The following is a 16,158-nucleotide window of genomic DNA, read 5'->3' as shown; positions in this document are numbered from 1 at the left end:
GTGAGGTGATAAAGGCTTATAACAGGGTGGTAGAAGTTTCAGAAGAGAAGGGGAATATGCTAGATATGTAATGAAAGTAAATCAACAGACATTGACAACAAATGAGATATAGGGGTTGAGGTGTAAAAGAGTGAGAAGTTAAGGATGACACCTAGGTTGTAAATATGGTGACTGGGAAGATGGGTAATCTCAACAGTAATAAAGAAGTAAGGAAGAAATGAGGGCTTTAGAAGAAAGATAATGGGTTCTGTTTTAGACTGGTTCAATATAAGTTGTCTGTGGGACATCTAGTTCAAAAATATAAACAGAAAGACAGATGACAAGGTAGAAATGAATATGTATGTATTTTTATTTATATATGTATATACACATCTAATAGGATTCCTTTCATTTCCAAATGAAAAAACTAAGATTCAGAAACATTAGTTGCTTAGGTCATACAAATGAGGTTTATGTGAAAAGGTATGCAAGAGTTCCTATGGACACAGATTCAATCTAAAAGGAATTTATTGAACCCCTTTTATGTATCAGATCCTATCCTATAAGATACTTAGCCTGGGGTACTATGCATGACATTTGGCCCTTAGCTGAGTTTGGTGGATCATAATAGGTATTACTAAAGAATTGTTACACTGTCATTGAATACAAAAGACTAGAACTAAGATCGGCAGCAATGTTAAAGGTCACTTTTAATGGGGTGATCAATTCCTCCATTTGTCCTATTTCGTATTCTGCCTTAAGGTTATGACTATCCCCTCTTAATGCTTGAGATAAAGATGTTATAGACATTCCTTAATGTCATTAGAATATCAGTAACCTCCATCTATGAGGCTATCCCCACCTAGGTATCTGCATTATGTCATTGTTAATGTTATTTCATATGAGGCTTACTGTCCCGATACTCAATACTCGGGGCTAGACCCTTTGAGATGATAGTCTCGTCTAGCCCTGGGATCCATTGGTCCCAGTATTTCTCTCCATTTAATAAACTATTGAATTGGTCTCTAATCTCTGTCTTGCTCAGTTTCTTTTAACATTACACAAGTATAGTGATATCTTCCACATTTGGGGAATTAGGGGCATAGCACCGCCTTGACTGGAAAATCTACATAAGAATTTTTGACCCTTTCTTCATACCAGAAAAGAAGTGAATTATGATGATGTTAAAACAGAAAATGTTGGTATTATATAATAATATGCATATATGTTCTGCATTTCTGAGTTTTTAAACTTTTCCTTTATCATCTGTTGATCTTTGCATGTCATCTGTGACTTCCACAAAACTCCTCCCAAACTCCCATTTAGTACAAATCTGTGATGGGGCAAAGATGTGGAAGGTATAATTCTACTCAGAAGCTGTTATAAGGAAGGTAGCCGTAAGATTGGTCAATCACTGTCTATCTGCTGGTATCAATAACCAAAAGAAATTATGTTTGGCAGAGACTATATAACAAATACTTGTGTAATGACATTACCACAACACATTTTTGATAGCTCTGCTTTGTCTTGGTAGTAAGTTGTTCATATGCCCCAGATAACGTGTCTTCACTAAATATGTTTTCTCTTATACCATTCCCAAATTAAAACACATCAAATGCAATCTAATTAGTCTATTCTGAAGCAATGTAATAATAGGTTTATTTTTAAAGATTGTTGAGGAAAATGGGGGGGGGAGAGGGGGAAGGGGAGATTGGGCAAGAATTAGCCGGAGTTTCCGGGAGAGAGAGGTGTCCCAATCAAGTGACACTAGTAGTAAGATCCATTTGATAGCAGGTTTACTTGCCTCAGAATTTTCTCTCCTTTGTGCTGGCAAACTCTAGGTCTTTCACCTGATTATTAACATCTGGGTGGATCTCATCACACACTTAGCCTACGGCTCAGGCAGGGAGTATAAAGGCAGGGAGTGTAATTGCGATTGGCCCCAGGCGGGATGTCTGAACCTTTGAATCCAATTATATTAACAATTCACACAATAATTAGCGAAAGTTTTGTTTGTTTTGTTTTCTAGTCTTAAAACACTAAAAACATAGGAATAGCAAAAATGAACGTCGTATTTGTACTCATTTGATCCTCAAAACAATCACATGAATTAGGTCATTCTTACTGCCAAGAGAGGTATTAGGAGCTTTTTTAACAGCAGCGCTTTTCCTCACTACTCCAAAGACTCTTCGAATATAGCATAAAAAGGAAAAGAGCATAGATTTAGAGTTGGAAGGAGTATTTAAAAATGTCGTCCAACTTCATTATTTTATGGTTGAGAATAGATGTCTCCAAAAATTGAAATCATACTACAAATATTGCTCATTCTTATTGCCTAACTAACGCAAATTTTCATTTGCAGAATAGACTTAAAAGCTGTCCTGTCTTTTCTCAAAAACTCATATAAGTTCCTAAATACCTTGAAGGAAACACAAGACATAACTTGTCTAATAAGAGCCATAATAGCAACCCTCTCTCTTCACTGTGTCATGGAAAGTGGGCCATATTTGGACTCATAAGAACCGAGTATAATTCTAGCCTTAGTACTAATTAGTTGTGTATTTGCCAAGGAACACTCTTCTCCAAATTTTAGTTTGCGTATTTGTATTTATTTTTAATTTATTTAATAGCCTTTTATTTACAGGTTATATGTATGGGTAACTTTACAGCATTGACAATTGCCAAACCTCTTGTTCCAATTTTTCACCTCTTACCCCCCACCCCCTCCCCCAGATGGCAGGATGACCAGTAGATGTTAAATACATTAAAATATAAATTAGATACACAATAAGTATACATGCCCAAACTGTTATTTTGCTGTACAAAAAGAATCAGACTCTGCAAAATAACGGTTTGGTCATGTATACTTATTGTGTATCTAATTTATATTTTAATATATTTAACATCTAATGGTCATCCTGCCATCTAGGGGAGGGGGTGGGGGGGGGTAAGAGGTGAAAAATTGGAACAAGGGGTTTGGCAATTGTCAATGCTGTAAAGTTACCCATGTATATATCCTGTAAATAAAAGGCTATTAAATAAAAAAAAAAAAGAATCAGACTCTGAAATATTGTACAATTAGCTTGTGAAGGAAATAAAAAATGCATGTGGGCAAAAATATAGAGATTTTGCGTATTTGTAGGATGAGTGAATGATAACCTCATAGGACTGTTTTTAAAAATGAATAGGAGCTGTAATTAAATCCCTGAAAAAAACTGCAAGTTGACCGAGTTTAGCCCAGGGATACTACCTGGCATACTTAGGTGCTTAATAAAATGCTTATTGGCTTGGGCTGTTTGTTGCTACTATAGCTCCTTCAAATGGACAGTTTTGCGGCAGATTTCTCTTAGCAATCAACAGCTGAATCCAACAAGGTCTTCCGCCCAGAGTGACAGTAGTGGGACTTCAAATCCCAGCAAGCGCAGTTCTCGAAGAGGCTCACGGCCCCGGCGTCTTCTCCAGAGGGCTAGTTCCACGTGGTATCACGTTCAGCATTCTGGGAGTTGTAGTCCCGCCCCTCTCAGCGAGCCCCCTTTTTTGAATGGGGACGGGGTAGCCTCGGAACTACAGCTCCTCGCGAGGAGCTAGAAGCCGGAGCTGCCTCAGGAGCCCTGGGAGGGGATGTTCTTGGTGGAGGCGGACCCGGCAGCCCGGTGCCCAGGGACAGCGGCTTAGGCATCCCGCCCCGGCCGTCCCCACCAGAGTCACCATGCACGCGGCCTGCGCCGTTGGCCTGGTGTTCGCCGGCTGTTGCAGTAACGTGATCTTCCTGGAGCTGCTGGCCAGGTGAGAGACCTCGGGCGAGGTAGATGGGCGCGGCCTGGGCGCTCGGGGAACAGGCGCGCGCGCCCCTGGCCGGCCGTTACATTCGGGGGGCCGGAGGGGGCAGGGGACGGGGAGAAGGGCCACGGGGGTAGAAGGGGATCCGGGGAGGGGACAGACGTAGGGGGGTCCGCAGAGGGGAAGAGGGGGCAGGCGGGGAGCCCGGAAAGCAAAAGGAGGGAAGGGGTGTCCCGGGAGGCAGATGAAGTTGGGGGGAGGGGAAGGGAAAAAGAGATGGGCGAAGCGGGGGTGGGGGGTAGGGATGGGAAGGAGGGGGGCAGAGGAAGCACTGTGGGTATCAGCCATTGAGAGTAAAGGAGGTTAATGGTAGGCACCCTCTTGAGGCTATCATCATCATCCCCATTACCACCACCCTGGGCATTTATAGATGGCTTTGAGGCTTGAAAAGCCCTCTAGCTTTGGCTCCTCTCTTGGTGCTGGCGACCACCTGGGGAAGTGGGTGCTGCCATAATCACAGCGCAGGAAACTTCGGTCGGGGTCCCGCGGGGCCATCCCCAAGAGTGGCTCACCATCCATTACATTGCCTCGCTTGGCCAGCTTCGTTTCCCAAATGGGGAGAAACCCCCAAAACCAGAGACCCGCCTTTTTAGAGTGGGAAGGGACCTCAGAAAGGCCGCTCGCCTTCATTTATCAGGTGTGAAAACTCAGACCCAGAGACTTGACATATAGTCAGTCCATAAGCATTTACAAAGTGTCACACACGCCAAAAAGGCAAAAACGGGAACCTCGTTAAAGAGTGTATATTTTAGTGGGAGAGGCAGTCTGCAAATAACAAAGTACATACATTGTATATACAGAGCAAATAGAAAGTAGTGTTAGAGGGAAGGAAGGGGTCGGGAAAGGTCAATTTCAGAAGGCATAATTTGAGCTGAATCTTTTTTTTTTTTTTAATAGCTTTTTATTTACAAGATATATGCATAAGTAATTTTTCAGCATTGACAATTGCGAAACCTTTTTTTCCGACTTTTCCCACTTCCCCCAGATAGCAGGTTGACTTGAGCTGAATCTTAAAGGAACTTAGAAACCCAAAAATGGAGATGAGGGAATATATTCCAGTTGTGAGGAACAGCCAGTGCAAAGTCATGGAGGTGGGAGATTGCAATCTCCTGTTGGAGGAATAGCATGTAGACCAGAGTATGGGTAGGGATGAGTCACTGTAAGAATGGGGGAGAAGAGGGAAAGAAAGGTGGGGATGTTAGAGCAGGGATTTGAATAGTTTCTTTGACTGGGAAAAGAACATGGGGAGTAGATAAGTGTCTGCTTGGTAGCCAGAAAGACCCGGATTCCAGTCTTGCTCTGACTCTGGAACATTGTGTAAATCACTTAACTTTTCAGGGCTCTAAGGAACTCTCTTAATAAGACTTTAAGTTGTAGAGGTGTTGAGTTTCTGTTAGGGAATTTCCTCAACCTAAAAAAGCTCCTATTTCAAAGTAGCCACAGGTATTGCCCTTTATCTTTGATTTCACTTCCAATCTTTGGTCCCTGGTATTTGGACTTTAGGAATTGTCAAAACTAGAAATAGACTCTCTTTGGTTGTATATATGTATATATGGCGGATTCTTTTGGCAGTGAAGCCTGTGGATGGATTTTCAGAATGATGAGTTGCTTGTTTCTCAGTCTGCAGTCCTGTACAGCCACCTCTTGACCATCTATTATTCAAAAACTTTACTTTTCCTTGTTAGTCCTAGAAATTTCTTTGGCTGGTCTATTGCTTTGATAGGCTTGTAATCGAATAGGTGGTCTACCCTAAGTAAATTCAGAGGAGTTTTTGCTTTGTTTTAATTCCTTCCAAGCTAGTTATGAACAAAATATTAGTATTGTATCATTAATTATTAATAGTTTAGACAGGGATGGATAAGAATCCTAGAAAAATATACTTGAAAGGGAGAGCAAAATATTGTGATTACTCAGTAGATCACTCAGTAGAAAGCAGAAAAGTTGTTTATTAAAAACCTCCGGACGATGAGCCTGCCCATTGAGAGATTAAAAAGAGAAGGGCTAAAGAAGTAGTAAAGATACATAGCTTTTATACAAGAGATTATATCACAAGTAAGAGAGCATTGAGAAGGGGAGAGGGAGGCATCTAATTGATTGTTGCTATTCAGAGAGATTGGAATGGAAGGTTTCTGTTTCCCCAAAATCTCCTGATTTCTAGGAAACAAAAAATCAGGCCTTCAGGCTTAAATATTGATAAATGTCAAATACTGATAAATGTCATCAGCTCAGATTAAGTAAATATGTTTATAGCTGAAGATGAGCCTGCACTTATTGTACAGGTCATAGGGAAAACACGGAAATAATGAAAATAAAATACAGAAAAAGAATTCATACATTTCTGTAAGTTCTTCACCTTATCTCTTTCTATTCCATACAATATGAATTGGCAAAAACTTCACTAGAGGCTCAGCCATAGGAGGGAGAATATGCAGGTATGCAGAGAATCAGTCCTGAGTATGTTATCAATTAGAATTAAATCCTACCTGGGATTGTATAGTGTTTAAGACTATGTGGGTGCATTTGATAAGTTCTTGAAAGGTTGCATATAAATTTAACAAGTCACATGAATTTACATGTATGAAGACAGCTCCTTTTCATTTTGTCCAGATCTCCAATTTCATTTGTAGGACAGAATAGAAATGAGGTCACTGAATGCTACATTAGGATCCCTGATTTAGAAAACCAAAGATTAGCATTATCTATGTTTTATTGTATTCCTATTTATTTTGTTTGCAATGGATGCTCAACATGGCTAGCCTTCAAAGAAAGGGCTGTTCTCTATTAATAAAGCAATAGCTCAAAAGAATATGTGCAAATTTAGAGATATCTCCACTCCAAATGTATATATAGATTATTATATCCATATGTACATTTGTACATATGAAAACATATATCACTACCTGTTAAGGTCTTCTGTGCTTGTATTGGTCTGATTAGCCACACATCCTGTTCCTTGACTCCAACATAATGTCATTTTGGTCCTTTTCAAAATTGAAGGACAAGAATTAATTATTTTGTTAAATATTTACATTTTAATATGGTTCTGGTTGTGTTTTAGGTTGGTTGTTGGAATTTGGTGTCTGTGCCCATTGCATCTGACTTGCAATTTTAAGGTTTTGGAAAATTGTCTTGAGAGATTAACCATTTTCCCAGAAAGGCTTCCTATACGCTATAACATTTTTGTCCCCTTATACTGATAACTTTTCTAAAGTGAATTGGCACACTTAAATTTTTATCTCTCTTTTTTTTTAATGTTAAGATTTTATAAGCGGGAACCATTTGTTGTGTTAAGAACATTGGACTAAATGCATGTCATTCCAGCTAGGATAAGTCATTTGACCCTTTGGGGATATTTCTCATTTGTGAAGTAAGGATATTGATCTCTCAAGACCCTTGAAGTTCCAATGCTATTTAAGAATATCTAAAGAACTTTGATTTCAATGGCTTCTTTTATTCTTGAGTTGAGAAACTGAAATAGCAGAGATTTGTTTAAAGATATAAAATCTCAGAGAATATAATTGTCAGTCCTTTAATACTTTGCAATTTAATTGATGCTTTTCATGAGTTGCAGAAGCTTAACAAATTTGTCACCTGCTAACTTGTTAATAGACCTCTTCAGATTTAGCTGGGCTAAATCTCACAATAAGCATACAATTATTAGGTCTTTACATGAAGAGTTTCTAGCTTGCTGAGATATACCAGAGCTTTAGTGTGTATATCTTAACCCAGGGTCTTAAGGTCAACAAAAGTGACATGATATAGATTAGGGTTCTAATTCAGTATTAACTAGCAATAAATATAATGCATGTGATACACATGTCAGCATCTTATGCTGCCAAGCCCAGTGACATCATATTTTCCTCTAGAACTTTGAGAATGGGAACTCCAGTTAATTGGTACTTACCTTGACTAGCAACTGCCACCACATTCCTTCGATTAATAGTTGTAGTCTGTGCAAGTGAAAATCCCTATTTACATAACACCATCCCCCTATCCATCTCAGTAACCCTCTTCCTGAATCCCATGTAGTTTTTCATTTGGGCCTTCAGAAACTCCATTTTATAACAAATTTCCTTTCATTTTTTAACTCTCATTCCGTCTTCTCAAACTTATAAATGTCTGGCTTCCCATAGAAGACTTAACATCTATGATGATCTTAGATGGCCAGATGTCATGACTAGCCATACCTTATCTTATGTTCTTCCATCCACACAAGGGTTTCATAATTGCACCACACTGCTACTTCTGAACTGTTTGGTTTATTATTTCATTATTTAAGTCATTTAAAAAAAAATGACTCATAAATAAAAGGCTTTTTTCCTTTAAAGGCTTGTGCAAAGAGGTTTTTGTTTTTTCTCATGTTATCCTCTAAGGTTTTTTGTGGGTTTTTTTGTTTGTTTGTTTGTTTTGTTTTTGTTTTTTTTGCAAGGCAGTTGGAGTTACACAGCTAGTAAGTATTAAGTGTCTGAGGCTGGATTTGAACTCGGATCCTCTTGAATCCAGGGCTGTGCTTCATCTACTTCACCATCTAGCTGCCTCTACTCCTCTTAAGTTTTGAGAAGCAGCATGATGTGAGTAGAACCTCCTTCAGAGCCCCCCAAACCTCTATGCCTCTGACCCCAGTGTAAATCACAGAGGGGGAGGGGACACCAAGCTTCTTTAAATAGAAAAGCAAAAACAACTTGCATCCTTAGGGGGAATTTTCTCATAAATAGTACTATATACCATGAAATCACAAGTTGAATCAAACTCTTTCACATCCCCAAGAAAGAATTAAACCAACCAAAAACTAATACATATGCACTTTGACAAACATAGTTGTGGCATCTTCAGGAAAAACGGGTGGATAGTTCTGAGAATTTTTATCAACAGATTTATTCTTCCAGACTAAATTATAAATTCTTAGAGGTTAAACATTTAGCCATATACTCCTTTTATAGTTCCATGATGTCTAGTACAGCATTGTATGTAGTACAGGGGCTCGGTTTAGTTGTGTTGCTGAAAACTAGTCTTAAATTACTTAAATTATTGGGGCTTTGCCCCAGGAACCAAATTCTCAATATCTTGTAGTAAACGAAGCATTTCTACAAAAATTTTAAAAAGAAGTATTCATAGAATCATTAACTAAAATTCTTCATCATCTTTTCCTTTTCTTTTTTTCCCTTTTTCCCCCTTTTATCTATTTCTTTAGTGTACTTCCTTTATAATAAAACAACATGAGTAAAAGCTTTTACTTTATATTAAAGGGAACTTTGGTTCATATTATTCACCATTTAATTGAGAACCCACCCACCAATGGATCTAATACTTGATATACTAATGTTGAAAGACTTGGGGCAAGTAATAAAATAAGTTATTTAACATGTGTCTTGCATTAAAAGGTATAAAACAATCCACACAAAGCATTCACAATCTATTTAGGAGACAAGTCATACACATATTAAACAATCAGAAAACAAGACCTCATTGATTATATGATAGTTGCACAGTACAGATAAATGCAGAAAGCCCTAGAAAAGAGACATCATTTCTGGCTTGGGGCAGGGAGAATCACAGAGGTGACACTTTGAAGTGCACTTTGAAGAACATATTGGGTATAGATACCAGAAAGTTAGCTGAGTTCATACCAGTTACCATTCTACTGGAGCAGGTTTTACAGTTGAGATTAATGAGCAAAAAAGGAGACTTAGATCAGGTGTTTTTTTTGTTTGTTGTTGTTGTTGATTTTGCTTTTGTTTTTCAAAGCAAGTGGGATTAAGCAATTTACCCAGGATCACACACCTAGTGTCAGGTGTCTGAGGCTGGATTTGAATTCAGGTCCTCAGAACTTCAAGCAAGGTCTGGTGCTCTAGATTAGGTATACTTAACATTATTAGGTCAATAGATCTCAAAAGAGTCAATGGATAAATTTTAGGGAGATGGGAATTCAGGAGAATTTTCAGGATGGGGAAACATGGGCATGTTTAGAGAGTGTGTGAACCCAAAAAAGGAGGGGGGAAATTCCATCTTTATTTCATTATGATTTGTTTCCTTTGTAATTCTGTATATTTAAAAAACATTTAAAAACAGTATTCTGAAAGGAGATCCATAGCTTTTTCCAGATTGTCAGAGCAGAAAAGTTAACTCTTGGTAAAGTACCTTCCAGACCTAAAATTTTTGATACCTCTGCCAGCAACTAGATTATGTTTCTCTTTCACTGTGAACCAAGAATTGGATATGATACTATTAAGGGATTTAAATTTACTCTTCTGGGTAGCTTAGAACCAGAGACATTGAGGGTGAATCAGATAAAGACTTTTTTCTCAATTTAAAATAAGAAATATGAGAACCATAACTTGCTTTCTGAAATCCTTATCTTAAAACTATAACAATTTGAGTTCTTAACTCATTTTGTCCAAGTACTTAAACTTCTAGTTTTTCACCCTATTTGGATGCCTTTCTAACAAAACTAATTGATATAGATTTGTTTGGGAATTTTAAAAATTATTTTTGTTAGTAATTCTTACTGAGGAACAAAATCCAGGAAAATATTGTCCTATAAGGAAAAGGAGGTGGGTTACCATTTTAAAGGTTTAAATATCAGTAAATCACCTTGTGCCCTTTGGAATTCAAAAGTTTTATGGAACAAAAATACTGACCCCCTCCTTCCCCCCAAGAGGTCAGTAACAAAAAGAAAGACCCTTTATTCACCAGAGTATAGCAGCCCTTTTTTGTACTAGAAAAGAACTGGAAACAAAATAGAGGCCTGTTGATTGAATAATAGTTAGATACATTTTATTTAATGTAATATTGCAGTGCTATTAAGATATAATGACTACTGAGAAGCACCTTAGATTTACATGAGCTGATGAAAAATGAAGTAAATAGAATCAGGAAAACAGTGACTACAATAGTATTAAAGGAAAGACCAATGACAGAAGAAGCAATGCTGTGAAATTTTAATGTCCAAATTTGGCTCCAAAGAAGAGATGTAAGAAGACATTTCAGCACTCTTTTGGCAGAGATAAGGAACCATGGGTGTGAAATGCTACATAATATCAGAAATTTTTTGATATATTGCTTGGCTTGGGGCATTTTTTTTAATTGTAAAATATTGTTTTCTGGGAGAGGATAGAGTAGGAATCATAGTAAGAAATGTAATTTATATAAAAGCAAAAGAAAATTATTTTTTAAAAATATTATAAAAGAAATTAACATTGCCAAGCGCAAATGTTTTATTTTAAGGTAAGGTGTTAGGATTTGTTTTAGAAATCATCTATTTCAATCCCCCACCTGGACCATAATGATCTCTATAAAGCTCATAAAGAGAACTTCTGTAAACTGAATCATATATGTGCTCAGGAAACTTGATATATAAAATAATCTTAGAAGTATTACTTTATAAAATAAAATATTCTTTTATTAAGCTAGAATCATCCTTGATTTATCTTTATCCACAATTTAAGCATCATAACTCAACTCTCAGATTCTCGAATAATCACATTTCTCTTTTGAAATGTTCATAGAATCATTGATTATGACTAAAATTCCTTATTCCCCTCTCTCTTACCTGGTGGTTTGTGTGTGTCCCTTAAAATATAAAACAACTTGTCTAAAATCCTTTGAAAAATTTCCTTCATGGCCCAACTACCTTTTAACTTGAGCATATGAATTATACAATTTCTTATTTTTATTATATTTTACAATATTCATTTCCTTCAATATATAATTTTACTTATCAGTTATAAATTATCAGTTTATAAAACTGATCATTTCCTCTCACTGCCTATATTATATCCTAGTGTATCTGTAGAATGATTTCTAGGATAGCTAGCAAAATCTGGGCAGTGAACTAGTGGTTTCTGGGGTGATAAGGTTTTTCAATGTGCCTTTCAGTTTGGCTGGGACAGGCTTCTTATTGGAGACAGTAGTCTGTTCTTCCATTTCTTTTGTGGTGATAATGAAAGAACAGGCTCTTCCTGTTCGTTGCTTGAGCTCCTTATCATAGTTGCTGTACCCATCAGTTGCCTGCATTTATGGGCTGTGTTCTTTGCATGAGTTGCAGTTTCACTTGACTCTTTGCATTTTATAATGATGAGTGGGTTGGGCAAGAGGACTTGAGAAATGTTATGTTCATAGACATAATGAAAAGAGTGAATATGAGAATAATGCAAAAGGTGGGATCAGACCAATTTCTTTCCCCTGAGGCAGTTGGGGTTAAGTGACTTGCCTAGGGTCACACAGCTAGAACCTGTTAAGTGTCTGAAACCCAATTTGAATTCAGGTCATCCTGACTTCAGGGTGGGTGTCTATCGATCGGACCAACTTAACAAAGTTAAAAGATTGAGACTTATTATTTTGATTTTGAAGATGTCTACCTAAGGGAGATTTGCATATCCCCATAAACACATAAAATTTTAGAATTTTGATTATGCCTTTTTGATGAACATGAGCATCAATAAGAGGATTCATGTATAGGAAGCACCACTGGGAACAATTGAATCATGTTATTTGGGAATAATTAAATATTGTCTGTTGTTAATATGAGCCAAACCCCTAGAATGGCTTAAAAAGAAAAAAAAAAAAACAAAACAGTTACATAGGTCAGAATTGTACAGTATAGAGAAAGACCAGAGCTGAGAATGAGACAGGGAGTGAATTTGAGTTCTTGAATCTGATTGTTCAGGTAGTGCTTCCCAAAGAGCTTCTTAGCCTTAAAGGTGAAAGGCATGGATAGACAATAGCAGGGTTGGAATGAGATTTGTGGAGAGGAAATTGTGTAGGCCCAGGAGAGAAGCATGGCCAAAATTCATGGACCTAAGAGCTAATTTTTGTAAGAGAGGAGAGTTCTAGAGAGTACTCAAGTTCTCAGGACAAATTTTTTAGTTCTAGGACTAAGCAGTATGTATAGTCAAGGAAAATCTACCATTTGGAAGAACAATTTGAAACTTCTACTTCACTTTGGTGATGTGTTATTTGGATTGTCTGGACTTAATGTAAAGGAGTTGTCCCTTCCTACCCCAAGAGTCAAATTCCCTTCCACAGGAGCCCAAGTATGGAATAAAGGCCAGCTAGAGAATGAAAGATTGGCACACAGATAAGCCCAAATACATTTCCCTTTTAGGGAGCCTTTTAGGTTAACCTTGTTAACCGTAGGGTAATGCTAATACTATGAGAAGGTGGGATTCAATGGAAAAAAGTAGAGTTGTCTTAAATATTTGTGGGATACACAATAAGTTTTATATATTCCGAAAGGTCAAAGAAAAACCACCTAACCTACGTGCACACACACACGTGCGCGCACACACACACACACACACACAGTTATTCTGAGTGCTTTTGTAGGAGTTTTTATCTGCTATTCTGATGTTTCCAAGGGAAACCTTTATGGGAGTAAAATGAGCAAAATCTGATGTTCTCCAAGGAATTCTGGGTGGGAGTATACACATAACATAAAAAAAGAGTACTCTGTAAGAACTCTCCACATTTTGCCTTGAGGTGGGATTCTGGACCATGGGGATTAAAAGTTTAAAAAGAAGCTAATCCTCAGGTAAATGTCCTTACCAAAATATGTTTTTTAAATAATTCTAATGAAGTTCTTACATGGAAGAACTTGAAGTGGATTGCTACCTGATAAATTGTATCCTGACAACTGTAGCAGTAATTTAAGCTTGTTTAGAATCACAACTTATCTAGTTCCCTAATGGACATATTTAAGAAATTTATCATAGAAAAGTAGGTAAGTCCTTAACTTCAAGGAGATTACAATCTAATGGAGAGATGTGTAAATAAGTACAGCTAAAGGAAGCTATGAGGTGAAAAAACAAAGACAAGTAGAATGGCTTAAATTTTTTTCTGTAAAATATGAGGTAAGGTTCTCACTATAAAAATGGGGATAGAGAGAGCCATGGGAGATTTGATTTGGAGAATCATAGAAATGTAGATTGTTGAAGAGGTAGGAAAGAAGAAAAATGTTTACAATATCTTGTAGCTAAGTTTAAAATGAATAAAACAATTTTAAAAAGTAAAATAAAATACTTTGTAGCTTGAGGAAGTCATGAGACACTTCTCACTTGTTACATACATCAGGAGTGTAAACTCCTGGTAGCAGTTGAACTCTAGTGGAGTGAAGAGTATCTGGGGCCTGAGCAACATAGGCAGCAGAAATTCTTGAGGCCTCTCTTTAAGGAATGGTATGGACTATTCAGTGTAGGAAATCCTTCCTAGCTCTTCCTAGAAAAGATCACCCACTCTGCTTCCTTATCTCTAGGATTATTTTTGTTTTTTGTTATCTCTCTGGGTTAGGCTAGGTATAAAAAAAGTATGTTTATATATTTATGTAGATACATATACATATGTAATATAAAAAGATCTTATTGGACTTAATTCTTTATCCTTTGTTTTCACTTAAATAGGAAAACAACCTGGTTATATGAGGATCCCAATGACTACATGTAGTCATTTTTATTAAAATGAACTTAGAATTATGACTAAAATTCATTACTCTCCCCTCCCCCCCCCCCTTACAGGGAATTCAGGGAATATATTGCATCAGATTGATGCTCACCTCATCAATTTGCTGGATTTTGTTAGGATAGAGTCTGTATAAAGGCTTCTTTTCTCCAAGTTATAGAAGACTGACATGAAAACATAGATAAAGGAGATAATGTTATACAAATTTATCCTCTGTATTCTGGAATCATCAAGCTGTCTTGTGCCATATAAATGACCCTGTTCTCAATTCACTTATTTTCTACCCCCCTTTCCTACCCACTATTCAGGAGGCATCCAGGATGTGGGAACATTGTGACATTTGCACAGTTTTTATTTATAGCCATGGAAGGCTTTATCTTTGAAGCTAACTTGGGAAGGAAGAAGCCTGCTATTCCAATAAGGTATGGAAATTAAATTTTTCTTATTTTGCTTTTATAAAATATGTGAAGGCATCTCTTGTAACTAAATGTAGAAAAGTCTGAAACTTCCTTAATTTGTGTCAAAGACATCTGTGAAATTGCCATTTTCCTGAACTTTGAAGAGTTTTGAAACTGTACAAAGTATTTAATAATGTGTAATATTTTTACAGCACTTTTAGATTTTAAAGCATCAGATACTTTGTGTTGTTTAAGCATCACAGTAACCTAGGTAGTACAAATATTATTATTTGTAATTTATGTATGAGGAAACTGAAGCACCAAGGAGACAAATGACTTTTCCATGCTAAGTCCAAAGTGACTTTGAACCTCTTTTGTTCAAGTTGCTCTTAATTTCAGGTTCAGCCCTCTTTCTACTACACTATACCACTCAGTCATCTACTCATCTGGCATTTCTTGAACATCTGCTAGTACTCATTAGTGTCCATCCAGGGGCTAAGCATGGAAGCTATGTAACTGTCCCTCTAAGAAGATGGGAAATGACCTTAATAAAGAAGGCTCAAAAAGCTGGAGACAGGAGAATACCAGGAGAGCCTTTCTGTACCCAACATCATTTTAGCTGTCTTAATGGAAATCCAGATTTCTGAGAGCAATAAGTGAGGATGTAGAGTGTTTTAGACATGAAGAATATAGCTAATGCAAAGTTACTGATGTAGACTGTTGTGTTCAAGGGACAGCAAGTAGACTTTTATAGCCAGGTTATAGAGTGTGTAGAAGAGAAGATTGGAAAGGTAGAAAGGATCCAAATTGTAAAGAGCTAAAGAGAAGACTTTATATTTGATCCTGGAGGTTACAGAATCACTAGAGTTTGATTAGTGACATAGTCATACTTACACTTTAGGAAGATCACTTTGTGATTGTGGTGGGAAGAAACTGGAGGTGCAGAGGCCAATGAGAAGGCTGCTGACCAATAGACCAATGTCTATGTGAAATATAAGATCCAAATGAGGGCAATAGTTATGTGAATGGAGAGTGGGTGATACAGGTTAGAAATGTTGGGAAGCTGATTGAATATGAAAGAGTGAGAGAAAGGAGTTAAAGATAACTTTGAATCTGCATGATTAGAAGAGCCTTTAAAAGGAATAAGCAAGTTTTAAAAGAAGGGGATATTTGGAAGGAAAGATAGTGAGCTTATTTTTGAACATGTTGACTTTGAAATTTCTTTGGGTCATTCAGTTCAAAATGTTGTAGGGAGTTGGTAATATCAGACTGCCATTCAGGAGAGAGACTAGATACATAGATCTAGGAATCATGTGGAGAGATGACAATTGAACCCATGAAGACTAAGAAGATCACCAAGTGAGAGAATATATAAATTAAAGAAAAGAGGATCCAGAACAGAGTTTGGGGATACACTGTCAATTAGTATGCCTCCTGTCTCCCCTTAGAACATATAGCAGCACCAATTTTAAAAAATTGTGATTAGTAT

General features: G+C 37.2%; 1 protein-coding gene across 2 annotated transcripts in view; it reads left to right on the top strand.

Annotated features, from left to right (window-relative positions):
- Positions 1–3,420: 3,420 nt before the first annotated feature.
- SLC35B4 (solute carrier family 35 member B4) overlaps positions 3,421–16,158 on the top strand; it is a 31,107-nt gene continuing 18,369 nt past the window's right edge. The window contains exons 1-2 of one of the 2 annotated variants that reach the window (XM_003771625.4): positions 3,421–3,765; positions 14,580–14,693. In XM_003771625.4, coding sequence (XP_003771673.1) covers positions 3,689–3,765; positions 14,580–14,693 — 191 coding nt within the window. In that variant the 5' untranslated portion in view covers positions 3,421–3,688. Of the gene's footprint in view, positions 3,766–4,121; positions 4,457–14,579; positions 14,694–16,158 lie in introns of those variants that run through there. The other variant, XM_031939088.1, reaches the window with a different exon arrangement.

Source organism: Sarcophilus harrisii, chromosome 5 (genome assembly GCF_902635505.1).
Source record: "Sarcophilus harrisii chromosome 5, mSarHar1.11, whole genome shotgun sequence".
Classification (NCBI taxonomy): Eukaryota; Metazoa; Chordata; class Mammalia; order Dasyuromorphia; family Dasyuridae; genus Sarcophilus; species Sarcophilus harrisii.
Note: the sequence above shows the minus strand (reverse complement) of the source record. Positions and strands in the feature narration are given on the sequence as shown.